The sequence below is a fragment of the Lithobates pipiens genome, unplaced genomic scaffold, assembly GCF_037356315.1.
Source record: "Lithobates pipiens isolate NorthernLeopardFrog02 unplaced genomic scaffold, aLitPip1_a1.2 Scaffold_22, whole genome shotgun sequence".
Classification (NCBI taxonomy): Eukaryota; Metazoa; Chordata; class Amphibia; order Anura; family Ranidae; genus Lithobates; species Lithobates pipiens.
In genome coordinates this window covers 45,820,108-45,847,762 of record NW_027507784.1, presented here as the reverse complement: position 1 = coordinate 45,847,762, position 27,655 = coordinate 45,820,108, and the positions used below count along the sequence as shown (strand labels likewise).

The following is a 27,655-nucleotide window of genomic DNA, read 5'->3' as shown; positions in this document are numbered from 1 at the left end:
CCCCCCTTTACCCCCCGATCACCCCCCAATTACCCCTGCCCCCCCAGTCACAGTGACACCAATTGCTTATTTTTTTTTTTTTTGCATTGGTGTCATTTGTGACTGTAATAACTGTTAGGGCAGTTAGGGTTAGCCCCCTTTAGTTCTAATGTGCCCCCCTAACCCCCCCAATAAAGGTTTAACCCCGTAATCACCCCCCGTCGCCAGTGTCACTAAGGCTGGGTTCACATTGCAGCGGTTTATGAGAACGAATGTGATTCGCACCGCACTGCAGTGCAAATCACATCCGATCTCTGTGCGATTCGAGTTCAGCCATACAGATAGTATGGCTGAATTCGTGTCGCACCCGCCGCACCCGCCGCAAACTCGCACGGGACCCTTTTTTTGGTCCGCAGCAGAATCGGATCGCATGGGTGTTCACACCATGCGATCCGAGTTTGCAGATCGCACTGCGATATGCGAACTGATCTGGGGGTGTCATTAACATTTCACTGACACTCCCAGCAGTTCGCATAGGGCAGTGTGAACTGCCGCCGGGAGGCATGTGATGCGGGAACCCGCCGCGGATTCGTGGCGTTCCCACATCGCTCCAGTGTGAACCCAGCCTAATAAGCGATCGTTTTTCTGATCACTGTATTAGTGTCACAGGTGACGCTAGTTAGGCAGGTAGGTATTTAGGTTCGCCGCAGCTTTTTATAGCGCCAGGGACCCCCATATACTACCGCATACAGCCCCCTGATTGCCCCCTAGTTAACCCTTTCACCAGTGATCACCATATAACTGTTACAGGTGACGCTGGTTGGTTAGTTATTTTTTTTATAGTTTCAGGGCACCCGCCATTTATTACCTAGTCTCACTAGTGTACCCATAAATTTAGGGGTGTCTACTTTCCAAAATGGGGTCATTTGGGGGGGGGGTTTGTGCCATCTTGGCATTTTATGGCCTTCAAAACTGTAACGCCCTTAGAAAGCCTGAAGGCGGTGCTTGGTTTTCGGGGCCCCGTACGCGGCTAGGCTCCCAAAAAGTCCCACATATGTGGTATCCCCGTACTCAGGAGAAGCAGCAGAATTTATTTTGGGGTGTCATTTCACATATGCCCATGGCATGCGTGAGCAATATATCATTTAGTGACAACTTTGTGAAAAAAAAAAAAAAGTTTGTAATTTTCCCGCAACTTGTGGCAAAATATTAAATATTCCATGGACTCAACATGCCTCTCAGCAAATAGCTTGGGGTGTCTACTTTCTAAAATGGGGTCATTTGTGGGGGTTTTGTGCCATCTTGGCATTTTATGGCCTTCAAAACTGTAATAGGTAGTGAGGAGTGAAGTCAAATATTTACGCCCTTAGAAAACCTGAAGGCGGTTCTTGGCTTTCGGGGCCCCGTACGCGGCTAGGCTCCCAAAAAGTCCCACATATGTGGTATCCCCGTACTCAGGAGAAGCAGAAGAATTTATTTTGGGGTGTCATTTCACATATGCCCATAGCATGTGTGAGCAATATATCATTTAGTGACAACTTTGTGAAAAAAAAATAAAAAAAAATTAAAGTTTGTAATTTTCCCGCAACTTGTGGCAAAATATAAAATATTCCATGGACTCAAAATGCCTCTCAGCAAATAGCTTGGGGTGTCTACTTTCTAAAATGGGGTCATTTGTGGGGGTTTTGTGCCATCTTGGCATTTTATGGCCTTCAAAACTGTAATAGTTAGTGAGAAGTGAAATCAAAAATTTACGCCCTTAGAAAGCCTGAAGGCGGTGCTTGGTTTTCGGGGCCCCGTACGCGTCTAGGCTCCCAAAAAGTCCCACATATGTGGTATCCCCGTACTCAGGAGAAGCAGCAGAATTTATTTTGGGGTGTCATTTCACATATGCCCATAGCATGTGTGAGCAATATATCATTTAGTGACAACTTTGTGTAAAAAAAAAAAAAAAATTTTTTTTTTGTCATTATTCAATCGCTTGAGGCAAAAAAATAAAATATTCAATGGGCTCAACATGCCACTTATCAATTTCCTTAGGGTGTCTACTTTCCAAAATGGGGTCATTTGGGGGGGTTTTGTACTGCCCTGCCATTTTAGCACCTCAAGAAATGAGATAGGCAGTCGTAAACTAAAAGCTGCGTAAATTCCAGAAAACGTACCTTAGTTTGTAGATGTGACAACTTTTGCGCAAACCAATAAATATACAATTATTGACTTTTTTTTTACCAAAGACATGTGGCTGAATAAATTTTGGCCTAAATGTATGACTAAAATTGAGTTTATTGGATTTTTCTAATAACAAAAAGTAGAAAATATCATTTTTTTTCAAAATTTGTGGTCTTTTTACGTTTATATCGCAAAAAATAAAAATCGCAGAGGCAATCAAATACCATCAAAAGAAAGCTCTATTTGTGGGAAGAAAAGGACGCAAATTTTGTTTGGGTACAACATTGCATGACTGCGCAATTACCAGTTAAAGCAGCGCAGTGCCAAATTGTAAAAAGACCTCTGGTCATTTACCAGCAAAATGGTCCGGTCTGAAGGTGGTTAAAGTAATTGAACGCACCTTCTGCAACTTCCCACTTTGGCTCAAGCCTGTTGCTCCTGCCCTACCCCTACCACCCCTGCGGAAGGGCCTGCCTCTTCCTCTGCCTGTAATTTTTTAAATGACCCTGTGACAAAACTCTCAGTCCCTATACCGATGAGGAACTGCTGCAGTATAGGGCAGCGGTCAGCAGTAGTGCACCTCAACCCTATCTATTGTGGACCGATAGCAGTCCTTATAGAATAGCAGACTGTACCTCACTCAACCCTATGTACTGTAGCACCCTATATACCTTACCAGTCCTTAGAAGGACTTTTGTGGACCAAGTAGGTTGTGTGTGACTGATTAGCAGACTGTACGACAGTCCCTATACTGCTGAAGGACTGCTGCAGTATAGGGCAGCGGTCAGCAGTAGTGCACCTCAACCCTATGTATTGTGGACCGATAGCAGTCCTTATAGAATAGCAGACTGTACCTCACTCAACCCTATGTACTGTAGCACCCTATATACCTTACCAGTCCTTAGAAGGACTTTTGTGGACCAAGTAGGTTGTGTGTGACTGATTAGCAGACTGTACGTCAGTCCCTATACTGCTGAAGGACTGCTGCAGTATAGGGCAGCGGTCAGCAGTAGTGCACCTCAACCCTATGTATTGTGGACCGATACCAGTCCTTACAGAATAGCAGACTGTACCTCACTCAAACCTATGTACTGTAGCACCCTTCACCAAGTTACCAGTCCTTATAAGGACCTTTGTGGACCAAGTAGGTTGTGTGTGACTGATTAGCAGACTGTACGTCAGTCCCTATACTGCTGAAGGACTGCTGCAGTATAGGGCAGCGGTCAGCAGTGGTGCACCTCAACCCTATCTATTGTGGACCGATACTAGTCCTTACAGAACGGCAGACTGTACCGCACTCAACCCTATGTACTGTAGCACCCTACACAGACCAAGTTACCAGTCCTGATAAAGAGCTTTGTGGAACAAGTGAGTTGTGAATGATTAGCAGACTGCAGCAGAAGGGCAGCAGTCAAGTATAATATTCTTTCTATATTTGGAAGAAAGAATATTATACGTGTACAAGCCTATTACCATACCACTGATACCAGTCCTGAAAAGAACCTTTGTGGAACTAATAGTAACAGCAACTGTTTAAACTGACCCTCACTGCCTGACACACTGCTTCCTTCCTGTCCCTATACAAACTGGCAAAACAGAGGAGACTGGAACAATTACTGGTTACTGGAATAGCACTTTTGTGGACCTGATAGTAACAGCTAATGATGATGATGATGATGATGACTAATCTGGCTGTCCCTAAAATAGCAGCAGACACAGCGCTCTGTCCCTTTATCTAAACTGACAAAAGACACTCAGGCTGCTGCAACAATCAGTAGCACAGCAAACCTATATACACCTAACGCCTATACCAGTCCTGAAAATAACTTTTGTGTACCAAATAGCTAGCGATTTATCTCTCGCTACTCCACACAGCAACCTCTCCCTATAGTGACAGAAGAAAGAATGTAAAATGGCCGCCGGATCGGGTATATTTATAAGTTAGAGGGAATGTCCAAGTGTCCATGTGCTGTCATGTCTCAATTGGCTGTCCTGTACCCCATGATGGATGTGTCATCATAGGTCAAAGTTCTTTTACACAGAAAAACGCGGAAGTCCGCCGGGCGAACGGCGCCAATAGTCCGCCGATCGGGCGGACGGCGAACGACCGGAATTCGCCGCGAAACGACCGCCGGGCGAACCGTTCGGCCATCACTACCTCCCATCCTGTTCTTGGACAAATAAATTCTACCTTGATGCACCCTCTGGTGATTGGATGAAGGGGTCAGTGATACCTCTAGGGTGAAGAAGCCTGGGGTATGTTCCTGACGCTTATTAAAACTAAAGAAGTGGCATTGTTAACCTGTGAAACATCTTCAACATTACAGAACAAGTCCAGTTGAATGTGACCAACTACTACTATTCATTTTGGGGGATTTATTGATTTTCTTAAAATATTTTTATTGGTTTTCAAGGGTGATTTGTTCTTACCACCTTAGTAACAGACAAAATTTGAAGTGAGGGAACCTTCTTCTAACAGTAACATAGAAACCAATCAAATACATTTTTACACCAGAGTGGGGAAATGTTAATTAGGTTGTATTGACGCTTATGTCCCCATTGATTAGATTTACCCTCAATTCCTGTATAGGAAGAATTTCCCATTGTACAAGGAGGCTGATACTGAGGAATAACTCAAAATATTTTATTACACGCATTATTAGACAAGGTCAAAGCACCGGATGAGACACAACAAACAGAAGAGTTGTTTTTACAAACTGACGTTTTGTAAGTCATGGGAAATAATTTGAATAGATAAGAATACAGAACGAATACAAATACTGAAATACTATTTGGGTTTTTAATATGTATACCATAAATGAAAGTCATTGGTTACAATGACCCCAAACTAGTAGCTTAGACCATAGCTGGAGTTTCCCCCATATTTTAGGGCCTATAACCACCCCAGGCATTGTAACAACATGACCTTATTTTAAATGGAATATATACTCTGTTTCTATTTTTTGCATGATGCAGTATATATACTCAGACAAAAAGTTAACAAAAAGAAGAAATAAAAAATACAAAACATGTATAAAAAAATGGGCAGACTCGATGCACCACTCTGTCTTTTTTCTAATGTCACTCTTCTATATTTCTATATATTATTATACAGGATCTATAAAATTACAAGCAGTTTGTGCAGCCCTTTATGAAAAAATGGAGGTAGTACAGTTATAATACAATGCAATACAAGAGAGTTCAGAGGGCTCTGCTTGAGAGAGCTTACAATCTAAATGTGTACGTCTGCAGAATAAGATTTTATTGATGTAGATGCCTCTTTATTATGCATTTTACCACCTACTGCTAGCAGAGGTTTCCTACACTTCCACTGAGTTATTTTTATTGATGTGCTTTGAATAGCCAAAATAATTAATTGTCAGTTGATGTCATGATGTTTTCTGTTCTGGACACCCAAAGCACCCCCCACGCTTCTTGTTTGTGGTTTCTGATGCATTTGGATTTTCAGTTAGAGAGAGCTAGTCGAATGGCGAGCAGTCTAGAAAACAAATCATGCGCTGCAAACACTAAATTATAAATGTATGGAGGATTAAAGACTTCCTGTATATAAAGTACAATTATTCTTTAGCCGTCTACTCTCCATCCTAATTCTTAAAGGCTAAGTTTCCATTTTTTTTTCTAAATTCCAGCTCCCCTACATACTAATATACCCTTAATGTACCTATGTTGCAGAAAAATAAAATCTTTCTATTTCTTTAGAACAAGGCCTTACCTCAGCCCCTGGTGAGCACCATAGGAAAGTCCATCCTGGTATGTAGATTTAGGACATAAAAAACAGTAAGACACAGGAAGCAGTTCACCAGCTGACCTCATTAGCACACACACCCTGCACCCATCAACTATGTTTGCACTGCATTCCCAACATCCCTTCAGGCTTGTACAGACAGTCCCCGAGTTACGAACACCCGAGTTACGAACAACTCCTACTTATGAACAGCCTCAAATGCTGGCCACTTGTGCTCCACTCTGATCCTGGATACCTTTCGAGCACCTCCGGACACATCTCACACTGCCGTACTACACCCCAGATAACATAGCAAGTGCCCGGAACATCCGGCATCCATACACAGGCGGCAGTTACACTTACGAATGCAGTGTTCTGACCGGCAGTTACACTTACAAATGCAGTGTTGCGACTTACGAACAACTTCAACTTATGAACAAACCTATAGTCTAGGGTTGCCACCTTTTCTTCAAGTCAAACCCAAACACTTTAGCAGCGCATGCCAATTTTTTTTATAGTATAAACTGTACATATATTTTGCTATTAAATACAATTTCTAATCATATGAAGTTAATAAAAAGAGTCCCCCTTTACATCAGAGTCCACAGAGTTCCACTTTTACATCTGAACTCGCAGAGTTCCCTTTTCCTGTAAGGGGGGACTCTGCAGACTCTGATGTAAGGGAGAATTCTGTAGACTTTAACATAAGGGATGCTCTGGGAACCCTGATTTTAAAGGGGAACACTGAGAACTCTGATGTACAGATAGGACTCTGATGTAAAGGGGAACACTGTGGCCTCTGGTGTAAAGGGGAAATCTGATGTAAGGGGTGCTCTGAGAACCCTGATTTACCTTAGTGTACTTACTCAGAGGCATGAGAGAGAAGGGGGAGACTTCAGTCACAGACAGGGATGGATGGGGAGCTCAATCACCCCTTGGCAGTCAGCACCTCTCATCCAGATGTATTTTAGACTACTGGATTCAAATTTCCGGTCTTAACTTTTCTTTTCTGAGGCACAGCGCCGGGGATTGGAGTGTGGGTAGACACAGAGGGGTGGGGGGAAGAGGTGCAGATCGAGCCCTCTCTCCTCTCCCATCTGTGTGTGTGTTTCGGGGGTTTGTTAGTTCTATCTTTGAGCAGTATGAAAGAGTCTAACAGACACTCTCAGCTTAGACAACTGCAGCCAGCAATCCTGCTGGGAAGCCATAGTCCAGTCTAAATAATGTGTCCAGGTTTCAGGCAGTCTGAAACCTGGACACATGATTCCAAACCCGAACTGTCCGAGTGAATCCTGGACAGGTGGCAACCCTACTACAGTCCCTATTTTGTTTGTAACTCAGGGACTTCCTGTAATTGCCTAGCTTGTCAATGTAGGCTGCCACGGCTGCTGTGTTTGCACAGCATCCCCCCATGGCTGCTAGGTTTGCATGGCATCTCTGGCATCCCTGCACTGTTCCTTCTCCTTCCAGATTGTCTCCTGGGTGCTGTACAGCCTTTTTCCAAAAATGTTTTTTTTTTTAACAGATATGCACCACTGACTCTGTTAATTCCTATGAAAAAACTTTAAACTTTAATTACACTTTTTATAATATATACATTTTTTTGGGCAAATTTTTAAAATATTTTTAATAATTAAATATGAATTGATTAATATATTTATTAGATTTTTTTCCAGCTGTATATTATTTTTTAATTACTAAAAAAAAAAAAATGTTGTCTATTTCATGCAAATTTAAATGTTAATTTCATTTTTTATAATATATCAAGTGGGGGGGGTCAAGCTCAATGGTGGGGTCATCTTGTTCAAATCTGAACTTATGGGTTAAATGTCAATTTAAATTTGGATACAGCAATGTTAGTGGTGTATTGCATTGCATCAAGGGCTATATATGGTCTATAAATCATTGCAAATAATTAAAACATATTAAACTTATTTTTTTCATGTTTTTTCATCGTTTTCCATCATATTTTTGTCTTTTCAGGTCAAAAATATAGGGTACCTTTAAAAACGTTTTTACCGCATTTAGTTGCTTTTGGTGTCTGAAACATGGAAATCTTTGGTGTCTGAACCCATTTTTTTGCTTTCAAAGAAAAGCTGTTAAACGCAACTGCCTAAAAATGGCAATAAACGAGACTGTGTACATGGTCACATATGATAACATTGAATGAGTTCAGGGGCAGTTGAAAAAATCGTCCAACTGCCTCTGAACGTACGTTTAGCAGCGTCCCGTTTACATGGGGCCAATTCTAACCTGTAGCTTAAAGAGGAAGTAAACCCTGATGGGTTTTACTTCCTCTTTGTCTCCCTGCAAGGGTAAAGCATAATGCATTATGTGTCACTTACCTGATAGACATGTGCGATTTGTTTCGTACGAATCTCAAATTCGTACGAATTTCCCTAAATTCGTACGTTCGGGAGGATCCGAAATACGAATTGCCATGCGTTCGAATTTTGTACGAAATACGAACTTTTGTTTACGAATCCCCAAGAGGAAGTCAGCACAGCACAGGGATGGCGGGAGCTCCTCATCTAACGAAAATTCGTATTTCGGATAGGAAATTCTTCAACGGAATTTCGTATTTCAGATAAAAACCAAACTTCCATCAGCATCGACTGTCATATTGAGGTATATTTTTGCCTTTAAATTCATCGTAAAGAACGTTCGTACAAGTTAACGAACCTAACAACAATTTGAATTTCGTACAAATTGAAATTGAATTTTGGACACGAAATACAAAGTACGAATTAATTTTAATACGAACCATAACGGAACAGAAGGAAACAAATTTATTCACGGCGCCCATGTCTATTACCTGACACAGGAGCCAGCGATGTCACCGCTGTCCCCTGTAGCACGGAGCATCCATCTTCTTCTGGGTATCACTGCTCCGGCCTCTCACAGCGCTGGAGCAGCGATGACGTCACTCCCACACATGCACACAGGAGCTGCCACTATCGGCATATCGCCGTTAGTAGCAGCATACTCAGTGCGCCTGCGCGCCGCTGTCTATGGAGCATGCGCCGTAGACAGCGGTGCCTGTCTTTTGGTAAATATCTCCTAAACTGTGTAGGTTTAGGAGATATTTCTTGGACCTACAGGTAAGCCTCAATCTAGGCTTACCTGTAGGTCAAAGTGGTTTGTAAGGGTTTAAAACCACTTTAAGGCTTACCTGTAGGTGCTCGAAATATCTCCCAAACCTCCACAGTTTAGGAGATATTTACAAAAAAGGCACTCGCCGATGTATATTGCGCATGTGCACTTTAGACTCCTTTAGAAACGGTGAGCGTGCCATTTCTAAAGGAGATTGTGCCGTGACGTCATCGCGGCTCTGGCCAATAACAGCGCCGGAGCCACGATACCTGGAAGAAAGATGGACGCTTCATGGCAGAGGGGACAGAGGTGACATCGCTGGCTCCTGTGTCAGGTAAGTGGCACATAATGGACTACTATGTGATGAATAGTAGTCCATTATGCTTTACCTTTGCAGGGATGACAAAGAGGAAGTAAAACCCATCAGGGTTTACTTCCTCTTTAATTTAGACTTATCTGTAGGCAAAAGTGGTTGTAACGGATTTACAACCACTTTAAACTGCTCATACACTAGTAGATTTTTAAACAAATATTCGTCTGCATATTCTCAGTACATAGGCTGGCTTGACAAATGTTCAAAAGAACTTCAACATTTTGTTTGCTTTTAACATTTGATTCTGTAAAAAATGGACTTTACCAAACGAAAAACCACATTCACTGCTAGAAATGTGTTCGTTTGACAAAAATTTTCCATCCTGCCCCTTTAAATTTATCCGTCACTGTAGTCGAATGTCAATTTGCTGCACTAGCGATTAGAAAACCAAACAAACGTTCTTAAAACAAAGCAGCGTTTGCACACCTTTAGGGCCGGTTCACACTGCGGGCGATGCGAGACGACACGACTCGCCTCGCCGCTATCTTACAAGTCGCCCCCGTTCTGTACAATGGAACCGTTCTGAGAGGAGCGACTCGAGTCGCTCCGACTCAGAAAAAAGGTTCCTGTACTACTTTCGGGCGACCTCGGGGCGACTTGCATTGACTTCTATACAGAAGTCATCTGCAAGTTGCCGCTGAGGTCGCGGCAGGTCGCGGCGAGGCAAGTCGGTGTCGCCTCGCATCGCCTGCAGTGTGAACCGACTCTTACTCTCTTTCTATGTTCATACACAATACAGATTACATAAAGGCTGCTGGACTACAAATAAAGCATGTTTGGGTCTCACATTGCTGTTAATAAGCCACACGTGGTGTGTGTGCACAATAGTGGACAGTTCCATGAGGAATGCGGCATCGTGTTTGCCAGACACTCATTGTCAGATGTAGTGTTGAGTCTGGAAATCTTGATGGGTGATGATAAATTCAAGGCTGCTACATGCTCACAGAAGAACTGTCAGTAATAGGATCAGGATTTCCTCACACCAAACTGGAGAAACCTTTATTTTTTTGCTTTGCTTTGACCACCTTTGAGGTAGAGAAGGAGAAAATAAATTATTAACTATATCAAACTTGTAGAGCCATTCTCAACTGCATTACTTCAGAGCAGTTTTTATCACCAAGGGTTAGTTGAGCAATTAGTTGATATCAACTGTCTTTTTTTAGCTGTGTCTAACAAGGGCTTTGTTCACTGGTCAACAATGTAAGAGTGTCCTTCTCCCACTGACCATTAAGATGTTCGTCTGTCCCCTCTTCACCCCCGCTTACTGAGTGATCTGTTGTGTGCACATTTTCCATACTCACCCACCCACGCCGCCATGTTCATTGTAACATCATCAAGAGGTCCACCTCCTGATGATGCGGGGCTAGGCCTGTCCCCTCCTCCTTCCTGAATGAAGTACAATGCTGCTGTGATATGTGATGTGCATACCCCAGGAGGCAAAGGGAGGACAGTGCACGTCATTGGCCAAGGTGAATTACATGGGGGGGGGGGGGGGGGGGCTGCACTTTTTTTAATTACAAAAATAAACAAATGAAAAAAAAAAAAAGGACAGCCCTATTCGTGTACCGTGTGTCAGTGTAGTTGTCCCATGCATTGGAGGCCAATGGTGGTCTTATATTAAAATGGATCGTCACCCTCAGGGAAGAGTTCTGCGACCGTGTGTACAAGGGCTAACAGTGGAGGAGTCCTGCTGTCAGAATACAATAGTGAAGCAGGGAGGATTCCCCCATCCACCTTGAATGTGTGGATGGTGCAATCTGTTCAGTTTATTATTCATCAGCCCATCGACTGATCAAAGTCACCTGTACCCAAATAAAATGGATGTCCTTTTTTCCCACTACTATTACTTTATACTGGCTTTGGAAATTTCTAAATGCAGCAATTTAAAAAATGGATGAATGTTTTAGCACCGGGAAACACTTTTTGAAAGATAAAAAGTGCATTTTTATACAACTATACTTCAGACCAAAATGAGGGATAAATGAGGATGAAAGAGGAACAGAGGGATATTGTTGGAGACTTCACTACCATTTTATCTGTTTTTATTCCTTCTGCTGCTAGCATTAGTAAATAGGAAGTTACAATACATCAGAGGCGGCTCTAGGTTTTGTGAAGCCTTAGGCAAAACCTAGACATGAGGCCCCACTCACACCCATAATGGGAAAAATAATTCAAGCGATAAAAAAATTAACTGTATAAATTACATATATTAAGAACTTTAAAGTACTGGTGTCAGTGCTCTCTATCTCGGTGCTGGTGTCAGTGCTCTCTATCTTGGTGCTGGTGTCAGTGCTCTCTATCTCAGTGCTGGTGTCAGTCCTCTCTATCTCGGTGCTTGTGTCAGTGCCCTCTATCTCGGTGATGGTGTGAGTTCTCTCTATCTCAGTACTGGTGTCAGTGTTTTCTATGTCAGTGCTGGTGTCAGTGCTCTCTATCTCAGTGCTGGTGTCAGCACTCTCTATTTCAGTGCTGGTGTCAGTGTTCTCTATCTCGATGCTGGTGTCAGTCCTCTCTATCTCAGTGCTGGTGTGAGTTCTCTCTATCTCAGTGCTGGTGTCAGTGTTCTCTATCTCAGTGCTGGTGTCAGTGTTCTCTATCTCGGTGCTGGTGTCAGTGTTCTCTATCTCGGTGCTGGTGTCAGTGTCCTCTATCTCGGTGCTGGTGTCAGTCCTCTCTATCTCGGTTCTGGTGTCAGTCCTCTCTATCTCAGTGCTGGTGTCAGCGCTCTCTATCTCGGTGCTGGTGTCAGCGCTCTCTATCTCGGTGCTGGTGTCAGCGATCTCTATCTCGGTGCTGGTGTCAGCGATCTCTATCTCGGTGCTGGTGTCAGCGCTCTCTATCTCGGTGCTTGTGTCAGTTCTCTCTATCTCGGTCCTGGTGTCAGTTCTCTCTATCTCGCTGCTGGTGTCAGTTCCCTCTATCTCTGTGCTGGTGTCATTTCTCTCTATCTCGGTGCTGGTGTTAGTGCTCTCTATCTATCAAGTCGCATAAATAGTATGTGGACTAAAGCGTGGTGTTGGGTTTTCCCAGGAAGAATGTGGCATAAAACCCCTCATACTTTTGATTGATTTTAACTTTCATAACAATAATTTTTATGATTATGTTAATATTTACTTTGGCTTATATTTTTAAGTTCAATTTTACTCCTCTGGCTCATCGCCTTGATATAGCTCTGTATACTTTGGAAAAGATATGGAATATCTTGATGGTAATGCATTTATGGTTGCAATGATTCAGACTAATTCCTATAATGTTTTTATTATGAAGATATACAATATAATGTAAGTCTACTAGTGCACTTTATGTGATTGGGTTTGTACAAACTAAGGCTTCACTGCCATATATATGCATGTACCATTAGTCTCTACAATGTACCACTACAATGGTCTGTTGTGGGTTCACGTGTCTGGAGGAACTCCTGCTATTAGCCGTTATATGCCTGTCCTTCCTTTTCTATATAAACATTTATACCTATATGCTCATTTGCTTACATTTGTGCTATCAACCATATTTACAGTATATCCTCTATGTCTTCCCCTTGGGGTGGCGGCAGGTTCTCTAGGGGTTTTACTCCCTGTGATGAGTTGTAGGTGGCAGCTCTGTAATTGGGACACCTTGCCCCATTGTTCCTATCATTTCAGGGGAGAATGCTTACTTTCCCCGGCCAATACTAGGTCGCCGTGTATGTATGGGAATCTAGTGGCCTGTCAGGCATTAAGCATGCGCAATAGGCCACCGATCCACTGGAGGGAGAAGGGTTTTGAGAGTCAGACAGCTCGAGTTTGTGTACTCTGAGCTATTGCGCCAGAAATTACAACAACTGGAAATTCTGGTGGGGCAAAAGTGACATCTGCTGCAACCGAAAGTGGCGGGTGGAACGCAAATCCATCTGCACCTCCTGGTTGCAGTGCAACTTGCGTACCACATGATCCAGGTAGTGGTAACGCTAAGCACCTTGCTACACAGCATCCAGTGTGGGGTGCGGACCCCACTAACTAAAACTAAAATGAAAACTAAATGATGGATGTACCCCATCTCTTATTATTATTATAATACAGGATTTATATAGTGCCAACAGTTTGCGCTGAGCTTTACAACATCGGGGTATCAGTGCTCTCTATTTCAGTGCTGGTGTGAGTGCTCTCTATCTCGGTGCTGGTGTCAGTGAAGGAGATAGCAGCAGAGAAGCAGACAGTGCCAGCGCAGGATATGGAGCACCCGGCCCACCATGGCTGAGGATCAGCACTAGACTGGGACCGAACCAACCCCCCCGCAGTGGAACCCTGCATAGGCGGGGGTAACGGCAGGGTGGAGGGAGGGGTCAGGGGCTGCCAATCACAAATGGGCACACTGGGACACTGCCAGAGGACTGAGTTGTCCTTACTGTTAGTGACACCGATGATCAGGAGGAAGATAGGGGAGGGAATGGGACAGGGGGTGGATATAAAGGCCAGTCTGTGGCTGAGGAATGCGGGATGCTGGGGGGGGGGGGGGGTGCTGGCTCTCACTTATGTTGGTGGTAGCTGGCTGCAGAAAAGGGTTGTGGCATGGTAGCTGTGCTTCTTCCTGCAGCTGGAGCCCCTGTCCCCCCCCCACCCCGCACACCTCTTCTCTCCTACCTTACCCTCCATTGGCTCCATAAAGCGCTCATGAGGCCTCCTCCATGGGATCCTCCTCCTCCCCTCCTCCACTGCATGCCAGATGCTTGCCCCGGGTGTGCAGGGACCGCTCCACTGAGCACTCCAGTGGTGATCTGCGTCTTCTGAGCAGCGGGAATTGTGTTAATATTTTACTCCGGCTGCTGGAATCTCCACCCCCGGACAACACAGTGCTGGTCCCGCCTCCTCCCCAAGACACAGCCACGCTACATCCCCTCTCTCCACAGCCTGGCCGTGGAGCTCACAGGCATGTTAAACCGCTGCTGGCCAGAGCTTAGGCCCCCGAGAGTGCGAGGCCTTACATTTCTCCAGTTGCTTCCTGGTTTCTGGCCTAGGCAAAACTGATGTCATACATAGGAGTCTTCAAGGACATTTTTTTTCTACCATCTGGAGGAGAGACAAGGATTTTTTACCTCCCCCTACTCAAGATGGCTGCAGCAAGAGATGCTTGGGAAGTGTTTTTTTCAAAAGTGATTTCTCAACAAAAAAGCATGAAGACATGGATGGATAGGGGAGTTTGCTTTGAATATTAAAAATGAATCAGTTGGTGGTACTCGGAGACAGTTTAGTTTCACGTTAATGAAAAATTTTATGAAAAAGCTAACACAAACCAAAAAAAAAACTGAAAAAAAAATAAACAGAAAAAAACAAAACAAAATAAAACTATAGAATTGGAATGTCTGTATTATAGCACTCACCTATAGCTGGAAGATTAACTTTTTTCTCTATGGTCTTATGCAGACTGGGAAACTTTACTGTGCAAGTGAACTCTGACCCCTGGTCTTCTTTCCGCAGTGGAGTGAACTGTAGTCTGGCTCTACAACTGTAGGTTTTATCTGCTTGTATTTGGTGTGTGTGGACTAGGATCTTGTAATTAGTCTGACATTCATTTTTTAGCTCGGTTTTCTTTTTGTATTTTTCCTTTTTATACCAGTTCACAGTCAGATCTTGATTGAAATATCCAGAGATTTTACACTGTATTTCACATATAGTGTTGAGAACTAAAGCAGATGTATCTATTTCTTCAACATGGGGGATCCAAGCAAGATCTGCAGAATAATAAGAATTTATTAGTGTTATCCACCCTGGTATAATATTAGATGTAAGCACATGTTCACATGTTAATGGAAATATTACTGTGTTTCCCCCTAAATAAGCCCTACCCCGAAAATAAGACATAGCAATATTATTCCCCTCGGTATGCGCCGCTGACTGCAACGGCGCATGCGCACAAGGGTATTCCCGGCTGAAAATCCGGCAGTGGCCGTCTGGCCGGAATGAAATCTCCCGCGCGCATGCGCGGGAGTGACGATATTGCGGCTCCGGCCACTCACAGCGCCGGAGCCGCGATACCCGGAAGAAACGCAGAAGGAGCATGTCAGCTCCCTCGGCGTGGATCGGGCCAGATGTCGGGGCCTCGTTCTAAGGTAAGTATTTCATAATGAGCTAGTATGCGGTGCATACTAGCTCATTATGCCTTTTGCTTTGCAGGTGGTAAAAAAAAAATAATTTGCGGGTTTACTACCGCTTTAAAATGCTTGTAAAACCCTACAATCCACTATTACAGCAGAATATAATGTACAATGTGTGTGGGTTTCTATAACATAATTGCGGGGAAGAGAGCTCTGGCGGGCCACAGAAGCGCAGATCGGTGCTATAATGAAGGTATTTGGCACAATTATATTACAGAAACACACACATTGTACTTTAGGGATAAGCTATGTGTTCGAGTCGAACCCATGTTCGACCGTTCGTCCAATTGCAAACGTTATGGGCCGTTCATGCCAAATTCGAGTGGCGTGTCATGGCCCATAATTCACTGCGGCATCGCTGGCTGATGATTGGCCAAGCATGCACTATGACCGGCATGCTTGACCAATCACAGCGCCGTCTGTACAGCGAGCCGTAATTGGCCAAAGCCAGGGTGGCTTTGGCCAATTATGGCTCAGGGGGTTTAGTACACATCCCACACTATATAAGGCCACCTGGAAGTCGGCCTTGTGTAGTGTGTTCCGGCGTGCTGATAGAGAGAGAGAGAGATAGGCAGTGTCATTTCATTTCATTTGAGTTAGAGCAGGCAGGAGGCGAGTCAGTTAGCTGCAGTGAGTGTATTGTGTATATATATGCATCCTAGGTGGTTGTGTGTATATATATATATACACACACACACTGTATTCAGGTTAGCTAGATTCGTTCCTGTGTACTGTGTCCTTTGCACAGTGTGCACTTAAAGCTGACTCAATTGCTGGTGTTCTTCTGATCCCATACCACAGGCAGGCAGCTGCAGTAATTCCATGTAGCACTGACCCCCCAAGGAGTGGCTGGTTTGATTGGGCTTACCATTACCTTCTTGACCTCGTGTATATCTAGGGGTTTCCCAAGGTAGATGGCCCAAGAACTGCAGAGACTGACACCAGATCCACTTCAGGGGTTTTTATTTGCAAAAAAGGAATAGTCAAAACACAGTCTCTCAATGAGAGTTAGAGGGTTTTAGGTGGAAAGTCCAGGTACTCTTGGAACTTAATCAAATAGAAACGTTTCTCCCGTTACAAAATCCAGAGAATAGCCATTCACAACTGGATCCTCACTCTTATTGGATAGTCCTTCTTTCACTAGGCCTAGCAGCCAATAGAGTGCTCAAACAAAGCAAAGCCTCTGCCACAGACTTGTTGTAGGACACTTGAATAAAGTCTCTGCCACAGACTTGCTGTAGGACACTTGAATAAAGGAAGGATGTAGACAAACTTAGAGAACCCTCGTACGATACCAGTATCTTGCAGCCGGGTTCGGCGATAGCATACGAGACCAGATTCGCTTGGGGTCTTTCAACTAAGCCTCCAGGCTCTCTCTGAGAAGCCAGCCTTTTTGTGTGGCCTTCTCCTGAAGTCCTCCCCTGGATGCTTCTCCAGTTGCTAGGCCACAAACCGAGATGGCACCGGACCACCTCCAAATCTTCCTTCCAGCTACTTCGCCTCGGGCTAGCCAGCCCCGAGACTCGGAATTGGGTGGATCCGCATCCCAGGCTATGAGAGCCCTGGGAGCTGGTCAGGAGGACCAGGACCAAACAGACAGAAAGCACTTCTGGACCGGAACCCCGAAGCACGTGATGTCAGTACCTTAAGTACCCTCTCCCAGAATGCAGAGCAAGAATGACGCTCCCACTGGGCTGGTTCCGAGAGAGAATTGGCACTCAATACGCCCAGGTGAACTGTGTTCTCACACTTGCCAGAAGTGACAGCGACACCCGTGGCCAAGCAGAACACAGTGCAATCCAGCCAGACTGGTACTGAAACCATAATTTTGGTGTAATTGAATACAAAACCAAACTGCGGTTCCAGGAATATTAAATGATAAAAGCACATAGCGCATGCTCTTCAGGAGCCGGCGCTACATACTTCCCCTTCCAATTTAGACAATGTCCTCATCGTCTGGGAAAGAGAGAAAAAATAAAAATCTACTTCTAATCCTAACAAAATTGAGTACCTGAACTTTAGGGTTGGAATGGGGAAAGGGAAGGAAAAACATCAAAAAACTTTGAGCAATATAAAATATTTAACGAGAAACACACAATATAGTTACACATCATGCAACCCAACTCCTATCTATCTACACCACCCACTCTCCAGTAGCTTGATAGATGTTCTCCTGTAGAAAAAAAACACATATGAAGCAACAACACACATTACTACTGGAAGGCAAGTCCTCATCATTTAAAAGATGAGTCCCTCTCTTCTAAACTTCTTAAAACCATTGCTAGCAATGTTAGAAGATTTAAAATGTTTTTTTTTTTTTTTCTGCAAACTCACACCACCTAGTGCTAAGATTTATAAGTGCCAGTCCTTTAAACAAGTGCTGTAATAAGTAGAAACTTGACGTATAGTGTCTTTGAGATCCTAACACCTAACTATCTACCCACAGTCCTTGAATCCAAGTAAAAGTAGGGGGAGCAAAGTTTTTTTTTTCCCAAAAAATTCAGTTCTGGTAATTCATCTACCAGTAGAACCTGGGGTCTGGTAGGGTTAGTGACTTCCCCTGGGCATCCACAGTTGTCACAAAGTAGACTACATTTTCCCACCCCGGTATGCAGATGACAACTTTGTCCGCATATGTGTGCCGTCCGTAGCTCCAGTGTTGGGGCACCCGGTTAAAACGTTCATACATGTCCAGGGAAAATATTTTCTTCCTAAATGGCTTTGGAACTTTCAGGTAGTTCCAGACGTCCTCTGCGTACCATTCCTCACGGTGTTGTTCAATCACATCCATGATCTCCTTAGGCACATACGGGAACTCCAACCCGTATTCAGTTGCTACCCTCTTATTAAAGCAGCCAGTCAGACCTTGCAAGTTTCGGCAGAGCCCTTGAATTTCCATCCCCGGGAGGTACACAAGAGTTAGGGGCCTTGAGCACCAAATTATCAGAGCTTGCCTTGGGCATGGGCAAGTTCACATGTTTTGGTAAAGTCAAATCTGTTGTGGTCGGGGTTTCCGCCTGTGGTGTTTTCACTCCCCGAATTCAGAGCCAACCATCCAGAGATACTGCAGGTTGCGGCAACATCATCTGCATTAGCCCAAAGCATCTCTTGTGACATGGTCTCAAAGAGGTCATCATCTCCAGTGTCAGAGAGAGTCCAGCTCCGAATCTCTCAGCTCCTCCGCTGGGAGATAATTTCTCACAGTCCCACCCAACACAATGGCCCCAGATTTCTCACCATCAGTGTTGGTTGACCTCTCCAGTGTGACCCCCTTCCTCCGGTCAGGTTGCGGTGAACTTCTGGAATGTCCTCGACTGCGGCCGCAGGAGGACCTGGATCGCCCCACTTTCTCCAAAGCGGGCATTATCGCAGCAGTTACGGTAGACTATGCAATGTCCATGACCTTCGGAGTAGTTCCTCCGATGATAGCAGTAGTAGTAGTGATGGTGGTGGTAGTCACATCTCCTTCCGGAATGCTGACAGCAACAGGCCAAAACCAAACTGCGGTTCCAGGAATATTAAATGAGAAAAACACATGTGCACAGTGTGGACCTAAAGATACCCCAATTGCTGGTGTTCTTCTGATCCTATACCACAGGCAGCTGCAGTAATTACAGTTGGTGTACTGTTTACTCTGCACAGTGTGCACATAAAGCTACCCCAATTGCTGGTGTTCTTATGATCCTATACCAAAGGCAGCTGCAGTAATTACAGTTGGTGTACTGTATACTCTGCACAGGGTGCACTTAAAGCTACCCAAATTGCTGGTGTTCTTCTGATCCTATACCAAAGGCAGCTGCAGTAATTACAGTTGGTGTACTGTGTACTCTGCGCAGCATGCACATAAAGCTACCTGAAGATATTTGCTGGTGTTATTATACTAATAATACTACAGACAGGCAGTTGATTCTGCTAGCTGCAGTATAATCAGTATATACATCCCAGCTTTGTGCAGCTACATCTCCCTGCAGGCCATTAGTATGTCTGGAAGGCCAACAAGGAGAGGCAGACAGTCACGAGCCAATAAAAGAGGGCAAGCAGGCTCTGTGTGTAGAAGCAACAGTGCTGGTCGTGGACACGGTACATCCTCATCAGCACGTGGCCATGGGACACACGTCTCCTTTTTTTCGGCAGCTGGCCGCGTTGAGCCGCAACATGCCAAAGACTTGGTAGAGATGATAACCAAGCTGTCTTCATCCTCCTAATCCTCTCTCGCCCAGGCTCAGGGTACTTTGTCTGGCAAAGCAGCTGCCAACGCGGCCTCTTCCCTCGGCTCAATGGCATCAGTCACTCCTTCCCTAGCCCCACCATATCCTCCCGAACTGTTTGACCACAGTGTTGCGTACATGCTCCAGGAGGATGCCCAGCTTTTTGAAGGCTCTGATGATGATACCCAGCTAGAGGAAGGCAGTAACATGAGCCCAGAGAGAGGGGATGCCCAAGATGGACAGCAATCTGGCAGTCATGTTCCCCCAGCTGCAACATACTGCCAGGTTTGCTCCAGTGATGAGGAGGGAGGGGATGATGAGGTCACTGACTCCACCTGGGTGCCTGATAGGAGAGAGGAGGAGGCACATCTCCAATGAGACAGGATGTTCTCCAGAGGCCAGCTTAAGGGCAGCACACCAACTGCATCACACCCCAGAGCTCCGCATGTGCAGGGCGCTGCCTCTGCGCGTTATTCCAAAAGTTCTTTGGTGTGGGCCTTTTTTGAGACGAGTGCATCAGATCGCACCACTGCTATTTGCAACATACCACCACATGCTTGACCAGACATATGTCGACCTGCCATGCAGTTTGTTGGCAAGCGTACCTTAAAGACCCACACCAAAGAACAAAGCGGACCTCTCCTTGCTCCTCATCAGCTGGGATCTCCAACCCCACTATACCTTCAGTCCTCTCTGAAACCTGCACTGAGAGGAATGAAGGTGTACAATTAGGTGTGTCACAGCCAAGTACTTGCGGGCAATCTGCTAGCGGTACACTGACGTCCGATTGTACCAGGCAAATTTCCCTGTCCCAGCAACTGCACCGCTGAAAGAAGTTCACTCCCAGCCATCCACATGCCCAGCGGTTGAATACTAGCTTGGCTAAATTGCTAGCACTTAAACTGCTGCCTTTTCAGTTGGTAGACTCTGCCCCCTTCCGTGAGTTTGTGGAATGTGAGGTTCCTCAGTGGCAGGTTTCCAAACGCCACTTTTTCGCACAGAAGGCGATTCCGGCTCTTTACTGGCATGTGGATGGCAATGTCTTGGCCTCGCCTGACAGGGCGGTCAGCGGTAAGGTGCATATTACCACTGACTCATGGTCCAGCAGGCATGGACAGGGACGTTACCTATCTTTCACGGTGCATTGGGTGACTCTGCTGGCAGCTGGGAAGGATGCAGGACAAGGTGCAGTAGTGTTGGAGGTTGTTCCGCCACCCCGCCTCCAAAATGCTACTACTAATTAGTCTGACACATCTTTCTCCTTCACCCCCTCCTCTTCTTCTTCCTCCATGGCCTCTTCCTGTGCTTTGTCCTTGGAATCAGCGGTGCCCTGTAGGCATTCAAGGGGCTACGCAAGTATGCAGGCAAAAAGATGCCATGTGGTGCTTGCACGGGGGTACTTGGGGGACAGGAGCCACACTGGGGCAGAGATTCTGTCAATCAGTGCTGCAGGGGCAGGCTGAGAGGTGAATGACACCACGCCAGCTTAAGCCTAGAAATGGTGGTTTGCGACAATGGCACCAACCTACTCTCCGCCCTCTGACAGGGACAACTGACCCATGTGCCCTGTTTGGCTCACGTCCTTAACTTGGTGGTGCAGCGGTTCTTGGGCAGGTACCCGGGCATACAGGATGTCCTGAGGCAGGCCAGGAAAGTCTGTGTGCATTTCCGCTGGTCATATAATGCCAGTGCTCGGCTGACTAACCTCCAAAAGGAATTTAACCTGCCCAAGAACGGCCTAATCTGTGACATGCCCACCAGGTGGAACTCAACGTTGGCCATGCTGCAGCGCCTGCACGCGCAGCAGAGGGCCATCAATGAGTACCTGTGCAACTATGGCACCAGGACAGGGTCAGGGGAGCTTGGTTTTTTCCATGTGGGCCATGATCAGGGATGCATGCACTGTCCTGTCACCATTTGAGGAGGCCACGAGGATGGTGAGCAGTGTCAGTGCATGCATCAGTGACACTGTCCCTCTTGTCCACCTGTTGGAGCACACGCTGCATGGAATAATGGACAGGGCACTTGAGGCAGAACAGAGGGAGGAAGAGGACTTCCTTACCTCTCAAGGCCCCCTTTATCCAGACAGTGTTCCTGCTAGCCTGCCGATCACACAGGAAGAGGAGGAGGAGAATTGTGTCAGCGTGGAAGTGGAGCCTGGCACTCAGCATCAGCAGCAGTCTTTAAGGGATGATTTACAGTCCCAAGAAACCCATGGACTTGTACGTGGATGGGAGGAGGTGGCTATGGATGATGTCGTCCTTGGTGACCCAGAGGACTCCGGACAGAATGCCTCAGCTAACCTACGCTGCATGGCCTCCCTGATCCTGCAAAGCCTGCGGAAGGATCCTCGTATTCGTCGGATCAAGGAGAGGGATCATTACTGACTGGCAAACCTCCTTGATCCACGTTACAAGGGTAAGGTTGCAGACCTTATCTTGTCATCGCAGAGGGAGCAGAGGATGAAACATCTTTGGGAAGCCTTGAAGAAAGGTCTGTGCAACGCTTTTCCAGAGACTGGGAGGTTACAAATTCCTAATCCTGGACAACGTGTTGCTGAGGCTTTGGTCACTCACAGAAGGAACGGTGGAGAAGGTGGCCATCTGACCGATGCATTCAGACAATTTTTTAGTCCGCAGCCCCAAGGTATGATCGGTTTCAGGAATACCTAGGGGCAAGATCAGACTTGGACACCTTTCCCACTGAAAATCCTCGGGGTTACTGGGTCTTGAGGATGGATCACTGGCCAGAGCTTGCACAGTATGTAATTAAGCTACTGGCAAATCCTGCATCCAGCTTTCTTTCAGAATGCACATTCAGTGCTGCTGGAGGCTTTGTAACCGATCACAGGGTGCGCCTGTCCACCGACTCAGTTGATCGACTGACCTTCATAAAAATTAATCAGTCTTGGATCACCACCAGCTACCAAGCACCTGATGCTGATGTAACCGAATAATTTTTTTTGAAATGTCAGTTCCCTTCAAGACTGCCTATGCTGATGCTAAGTGACTATCCTGTTATGCTGAGTGACATTTTTGGTTCTGGGCGCCGCCACCAGTGGCTAAGGCCCACTTTTTCAGCCCCTGTTTAACAGGGGCGTGTAATTACAATTTTTTTATTTTTTTTGAAAATAGTTTTTATTGATTTTTTTTTCCGATACAATATATATGCAAAACGTATTGAACATAAAGAATAATGAGATACAGTCTGATATGCACATTTCAACAGAGCGCCTCTAAGTTAAAATTTTAATCTCATGTCTCTTGGCTTCCTGAGATACATTAGTGCTCGAGGTCAGATCTCATGTGGATTGCATCCAACAAGTACTCTTTACGCAATCTAACTCAATAGCGCAGTGTAATATACTCTTTCCATCACCTTCCGCACCCCAACTGGGATCACGCTGTGCCGGAAGGGCCGCACAGAGTAACACTAACTTAAAAGCCTAATGCAACAGATTCTAGCTTCACCACAATGTTGCCCAAACTTTATTTCTGAGGGAGGGTTACCATTTACATATATATATATAACGGTTACTTTTTATACCAGTCTGTCCAACATTTCCATTGTGCATCAAATTTTTTACAAGAGGATCTCCTGATGGCTAATAGTCTCTCATACTGATAATTCAGGTTAACCTGTACTAATACTTCTGAGGGGTTGGAGATAGTGTACTTTTCCAATGTCTGGCTATGACTACTTTTGCAGTGATTAAGACATGGGTCACTACTATACGAAACTGGGTCGGGTAATCGTCAATTCCAAGATGGAGTACCGCTAACGCTGGGTTCGGGGACTGTAATACTCCCGTGATTTCTGCAAGAATACTGAACATCTTCCTCCAATAACTAGATAAGGTCTTGCATTGCCAAAATATATGCAGTATAGTGCCTGTATTGCCACATTAACACAGTGTGTGGCAGTATAATTGTATTGTAACGCTCTGATCCATTGATTTTCATCATAATATTGGTTTAGATCCTTCTCCCATGTCAGGATGGAAGGAGATTTAACAAATTTTGGTTTATGTTGGAGTGTGTTGTATAGAAGTGATATGCCTTTGTTCCTATTGTCAGGTAACATGTAATACTGCCACATGGCCCTGTTTTTCTTGATATTTGGTGGGGGGTATTTAGATATAAAGGAGGTCGCCTGATTGTACAAAAGTTTGTTGGTGTGTAGGATATTGTAGGTGGCTCGCAGAGTGTCAAACGTTTTTAAAAGCCCCTGAGTATATAATTCGTCTACCCATTCTATGCCGTTGTCCCTCCATTTGGTGATAGACTGTACGGGAGTAGAATTTCTAAAGTTTGGATTGGGATCCTAATTTTAGCGTTGGAGCTGTCCTGCAATGTTTGGTTCAGTGAGTGTCTCCACGCTAATATCGTCGCTTTAATCGTTGGAGAAAGATGTGTCAAGGTACTAGGTTTCCAACAGTCTGCTAATAGAAGGAGACTCATGTACTGAGTTTTGACCATAGATGCTTCAATGCTTACCCATAAGGGTTCAGGGTTATGGTGGAACCAGTGTTTAGTTATAGCTGCCCAATAGTAATCCTTGATATCAGGTAGCCCCATTCCCCCCGCTTTTCTGTGTAATATAAGTCCGTTAATAGAACATCTGGCTTTTTTACCCTGCCAAATGTATTGTTTGAGTACTTTGGTCAGTTTCTGGAAGTGGGATGCTTTGTACGGTACCGGGAGGGTTCTAAATATATATAGAATTTTCGGGAGGATCAACATTTTGAAGGATGCTATTTTCCCCGCCCAGGATAGTTCAGGGGCTGAGATTTTGGAGACTGTCTTTTTTATGTCTTGAAGAAGGATTTCCATATTGACATCTACAATGTGGGACAATTTCGCTGTTAAGTATATGCCGAGATAAGGGATCTGTTTAGGGGCCCATACATAGGGAAACGTTTGTTTAAGATATAAGCTCACGTGTGGATTTAGGCCTAAATCTAGTATTAGGGATTTACTGAAATTAACTTTGTAGTAAGATAAATTTCCAAATAGTTCTAGTAATTCATGTGTGAATGGTAAAGACACGACCAGGTTTGATAAGAAAAGGATAATATCGTCGGCGAAGAGGTTAACTATGTGTTCCTTTCTCTGGACTTTGAGCCCTGAAATGTGTGGGTGAGATCTAATGGCCTCCGCCAGGGGTTCTATCATCAAGTTAAATATTGAAGGTGATAGTGGACACCCCTGGCGGGTGCCATTCGATATTCTGAAGGTTTTAGACAACAATCCCGAGTTGAATACTTGAGCAAAAGGATTTGAGTAGAGTGCCAGAATAGCTGATAAAGCTTCATTTTGAAAGCCAAATTTTTGCAGCACTGCCTTCATGTAGCCCCAGTGGACCCTATCGAATGCCTTCTCTGCATCTATTGAGAGAAGCAGAGAAGGCGTTCTCCAGGACTCAGCTTGGTGAATGATGTTTAGTAAGCGTCTCGTGGCGTCTGATGCTTGACGCCCTTTTGTGAAACCTGTTTGATCTGTTTTCACCAGCTCTGGCATAATATCAAAAATTCTGCTCGCTACCATTTTGGCATACAACTTGATATCGCCATTAAGTAGGGATATAGGACGAAAATTGGCTGGCGTGTCCGGGATTTCCCTGGTTTGGGCAGAGTAATTACATAAGCTCTGAGCATTTCTGCTGGGAAATTACCAGTCGTCCTAGCTTCATTAAATATGGACAGTAAGTGGGGTGTTAATGTGTCGCTAAAGTTTTTATAATACCCGTTAGAAAGTCCATCTAGACCCAGGGCCTTCCCCAAGGGTAGGGAATGTATGGCTTTTCCTAACTCGGCTGATGTGAATGGGGCACTTAATTCTTGAAGGTGGGTGGTCGATATCGAGGGTAGGTGCAACTTAGCTAAAACGTTTTCTATAAGTTCCATCGATGGTTTAATTATGTTAGGATCGTCGTTTAGATTATAAAGGGTCGAATAGTGGTCTGCGAATGTATCTGCGATTGCCTGTGGGTTTTCTATCCTATCTGCCGTTGTTGGGTGAAGCAAATGGGGAATTACTGTCCTCAACCTTCTTTCTTTCAGTCGATTGGCCAGGAATTTACCTGCTCTATTATTGTTTCCATAGTAGTTAAGTCTAAGCCTTTTCATAGCTTGTTCGTGTTGCATGCAGTACAATTCCCTTATTTTACAGCGCAAGTGAAATAATTGCGTTGCTAGAGCTATAGATGGGTTAGATTGGTTACGTTGTTCTAATGAGCGGGGCTCGGTTAAGAGACTAGTTAATTTGGCTGAGTGGGCTTTCTGAATTTTGAAATTTAATTTAATTAGAACTCCCCTAATAAAGGCTTTATGGGCGTTCCAATTAATATAGGGGCTTGTACTATCAGGGTCATTAAAACAAGCTGTTGGGATATTTCTCTTTGATATTTCGGGTCCTGTGATATTGTTTCGTTACTCCTCCAGATGCGTGTCGTGGCATGGGCATTACCCCCTTCAATTTGGACCAGTACGGGAGCGTGGTCGGACCATGTGATATCTTGAATAGATGAGTGTGTAATTCTACGATGCATATCTTTATCTGTTAAAAACAAATCTATTCTGGAGTAGGAATTAAATCTGGGAGAGTAGTATGTGTAAGATTTGTCGTTGGCGTTTAGGCAGCGCCATATATCGTGCATTCCTTCCTTGTGCAACAGTTCTCTAAATTTAAAATGATTCCTGACTCCAGAAGAGGTATCTAAATCCTTTTCTAAAATCATATTAAAGTCTCCAGATTAATATGCTCCCGACTCGCATCTCCTCTATTTTTTTTTATGACTTTTTTTAGAAATTTGAGTTGGTGCGAGTTGGGAGCATATATACATGCAAATGTAATGGGAATCTTATTGATATTACAAACCAATACGATGAACCTCCCTTTCGGGTCAACAAAGGAGTCCTTAAGTTCAAAGTTCACTGAGTCTCTCACAGCCACCATTACTCCTCTTTTCTTCCCCGTGATGGAGGAGTGAATCATAAACGGGAAGTTCTGGTGCGAGCAAGCCGGCATGGCTAATTTGTGGAAATGGGTCTCCTGAACCCCCAATATGTCTACTTTGTGTTTAACTGTCTCTTGCTATAAGGATCACCTCTTGGCTGGATGGTTAAGTCCTCTTGCGTTGAGTGAAAGAATTCTAATACTCATTGGAAATTTACTTGGGATGATAGGTGTTGCCGTGCCAAAGTACTTTTTGTTCAAGTCCACGGGAGTGTTTTGCCTGGTAAGTGAAGTCCTCAGTTATCTGTCGTGCATATAGGGCTGTCGTAGATAGGCATTGTCCACCTATTCTGGCTTTTAGTTTGGACCCATAGATGGATGTTTTACTGCACAGTTTACTGTTGGTATCATAATTGCACAGTCGTTGCACATTCTGAGTGGCAGGTGGTGAAATACTGCATACAGACCTTTAGTATGTGTAGTACGTGCGGTTTCTGAGAAACTTACCGCTCCTTCTCGCCAGAGACGAATGTAGAACAAGCGCCAAAAAATAAACATAAAAGAAACAAAAAACAAAACAACAGAACCAGTGTAAGAAACAAAGCCCATTAGGGTCAGGCAGCTGAAGTGCCCAATTGGGGGGGTCTACGGTACGTTGACTTGTACCTTAGACACTCAGGGAATCCTATTGAAGATTGTGGATGGAGGGTGAAGTGATTAATTTTCAGATATAATTCATATTCGATCTTCTTTGTTGTTTAATTTGCCAATCAGAGTGTAGTTTGTTGAGAGGTGGTCCAGCCTGCTGAGGTGGATCTGAGACTGAGTCTGACGGTATGATTTGCCAAGATCTCAAAAGATGCAATCCTTCTTCCAAGGATTTAATGAGGTGAGTGGATCCTTTATAGGTCACCTGTAGATTCGCAGGGTATTTCCATTTGTACAAGATCTTATGATTCCTCATGGCTTTGGTGATGGTCACCATGTTGCGACGAAGCTGTA

At 44.7% G+C, this 27,655-nt stretch overlaps 1 protein-coding gene across 1 annotated transcript in view; it reads right to left on the bottom strand.

The window, feature by feature from the left end:
• Positions 1–4,765: 4,765 nt before the first annotated feature.
• LOC143923723 (uncharacterized) overlaps positions 4,766–27,655 on the bottom strand; it is an 80,842-nt gene continuing 57,952 nt past the window's right edge. The window contains exons 14-16 of the mRNA XM_077447535.1: positions 14,716–15,066; positions 10,065–10,384; positions 4,766–9,785 (exon numbers count right to left, since the gene is read on the bottom strand). Of these exons, the coding sequence (XP_077303661.1) occupies positions 10,359–10,384; positions 14,716–15,066 (377 nt within the window). The 3' untranslated portion in view covers positions 4,766–9,785; positions 10,065–10,358. The remainder of the gene's footprint in view (positions 9,786–10,064; positions 10,385–14,715; positions 15,067–27,655) is intronic.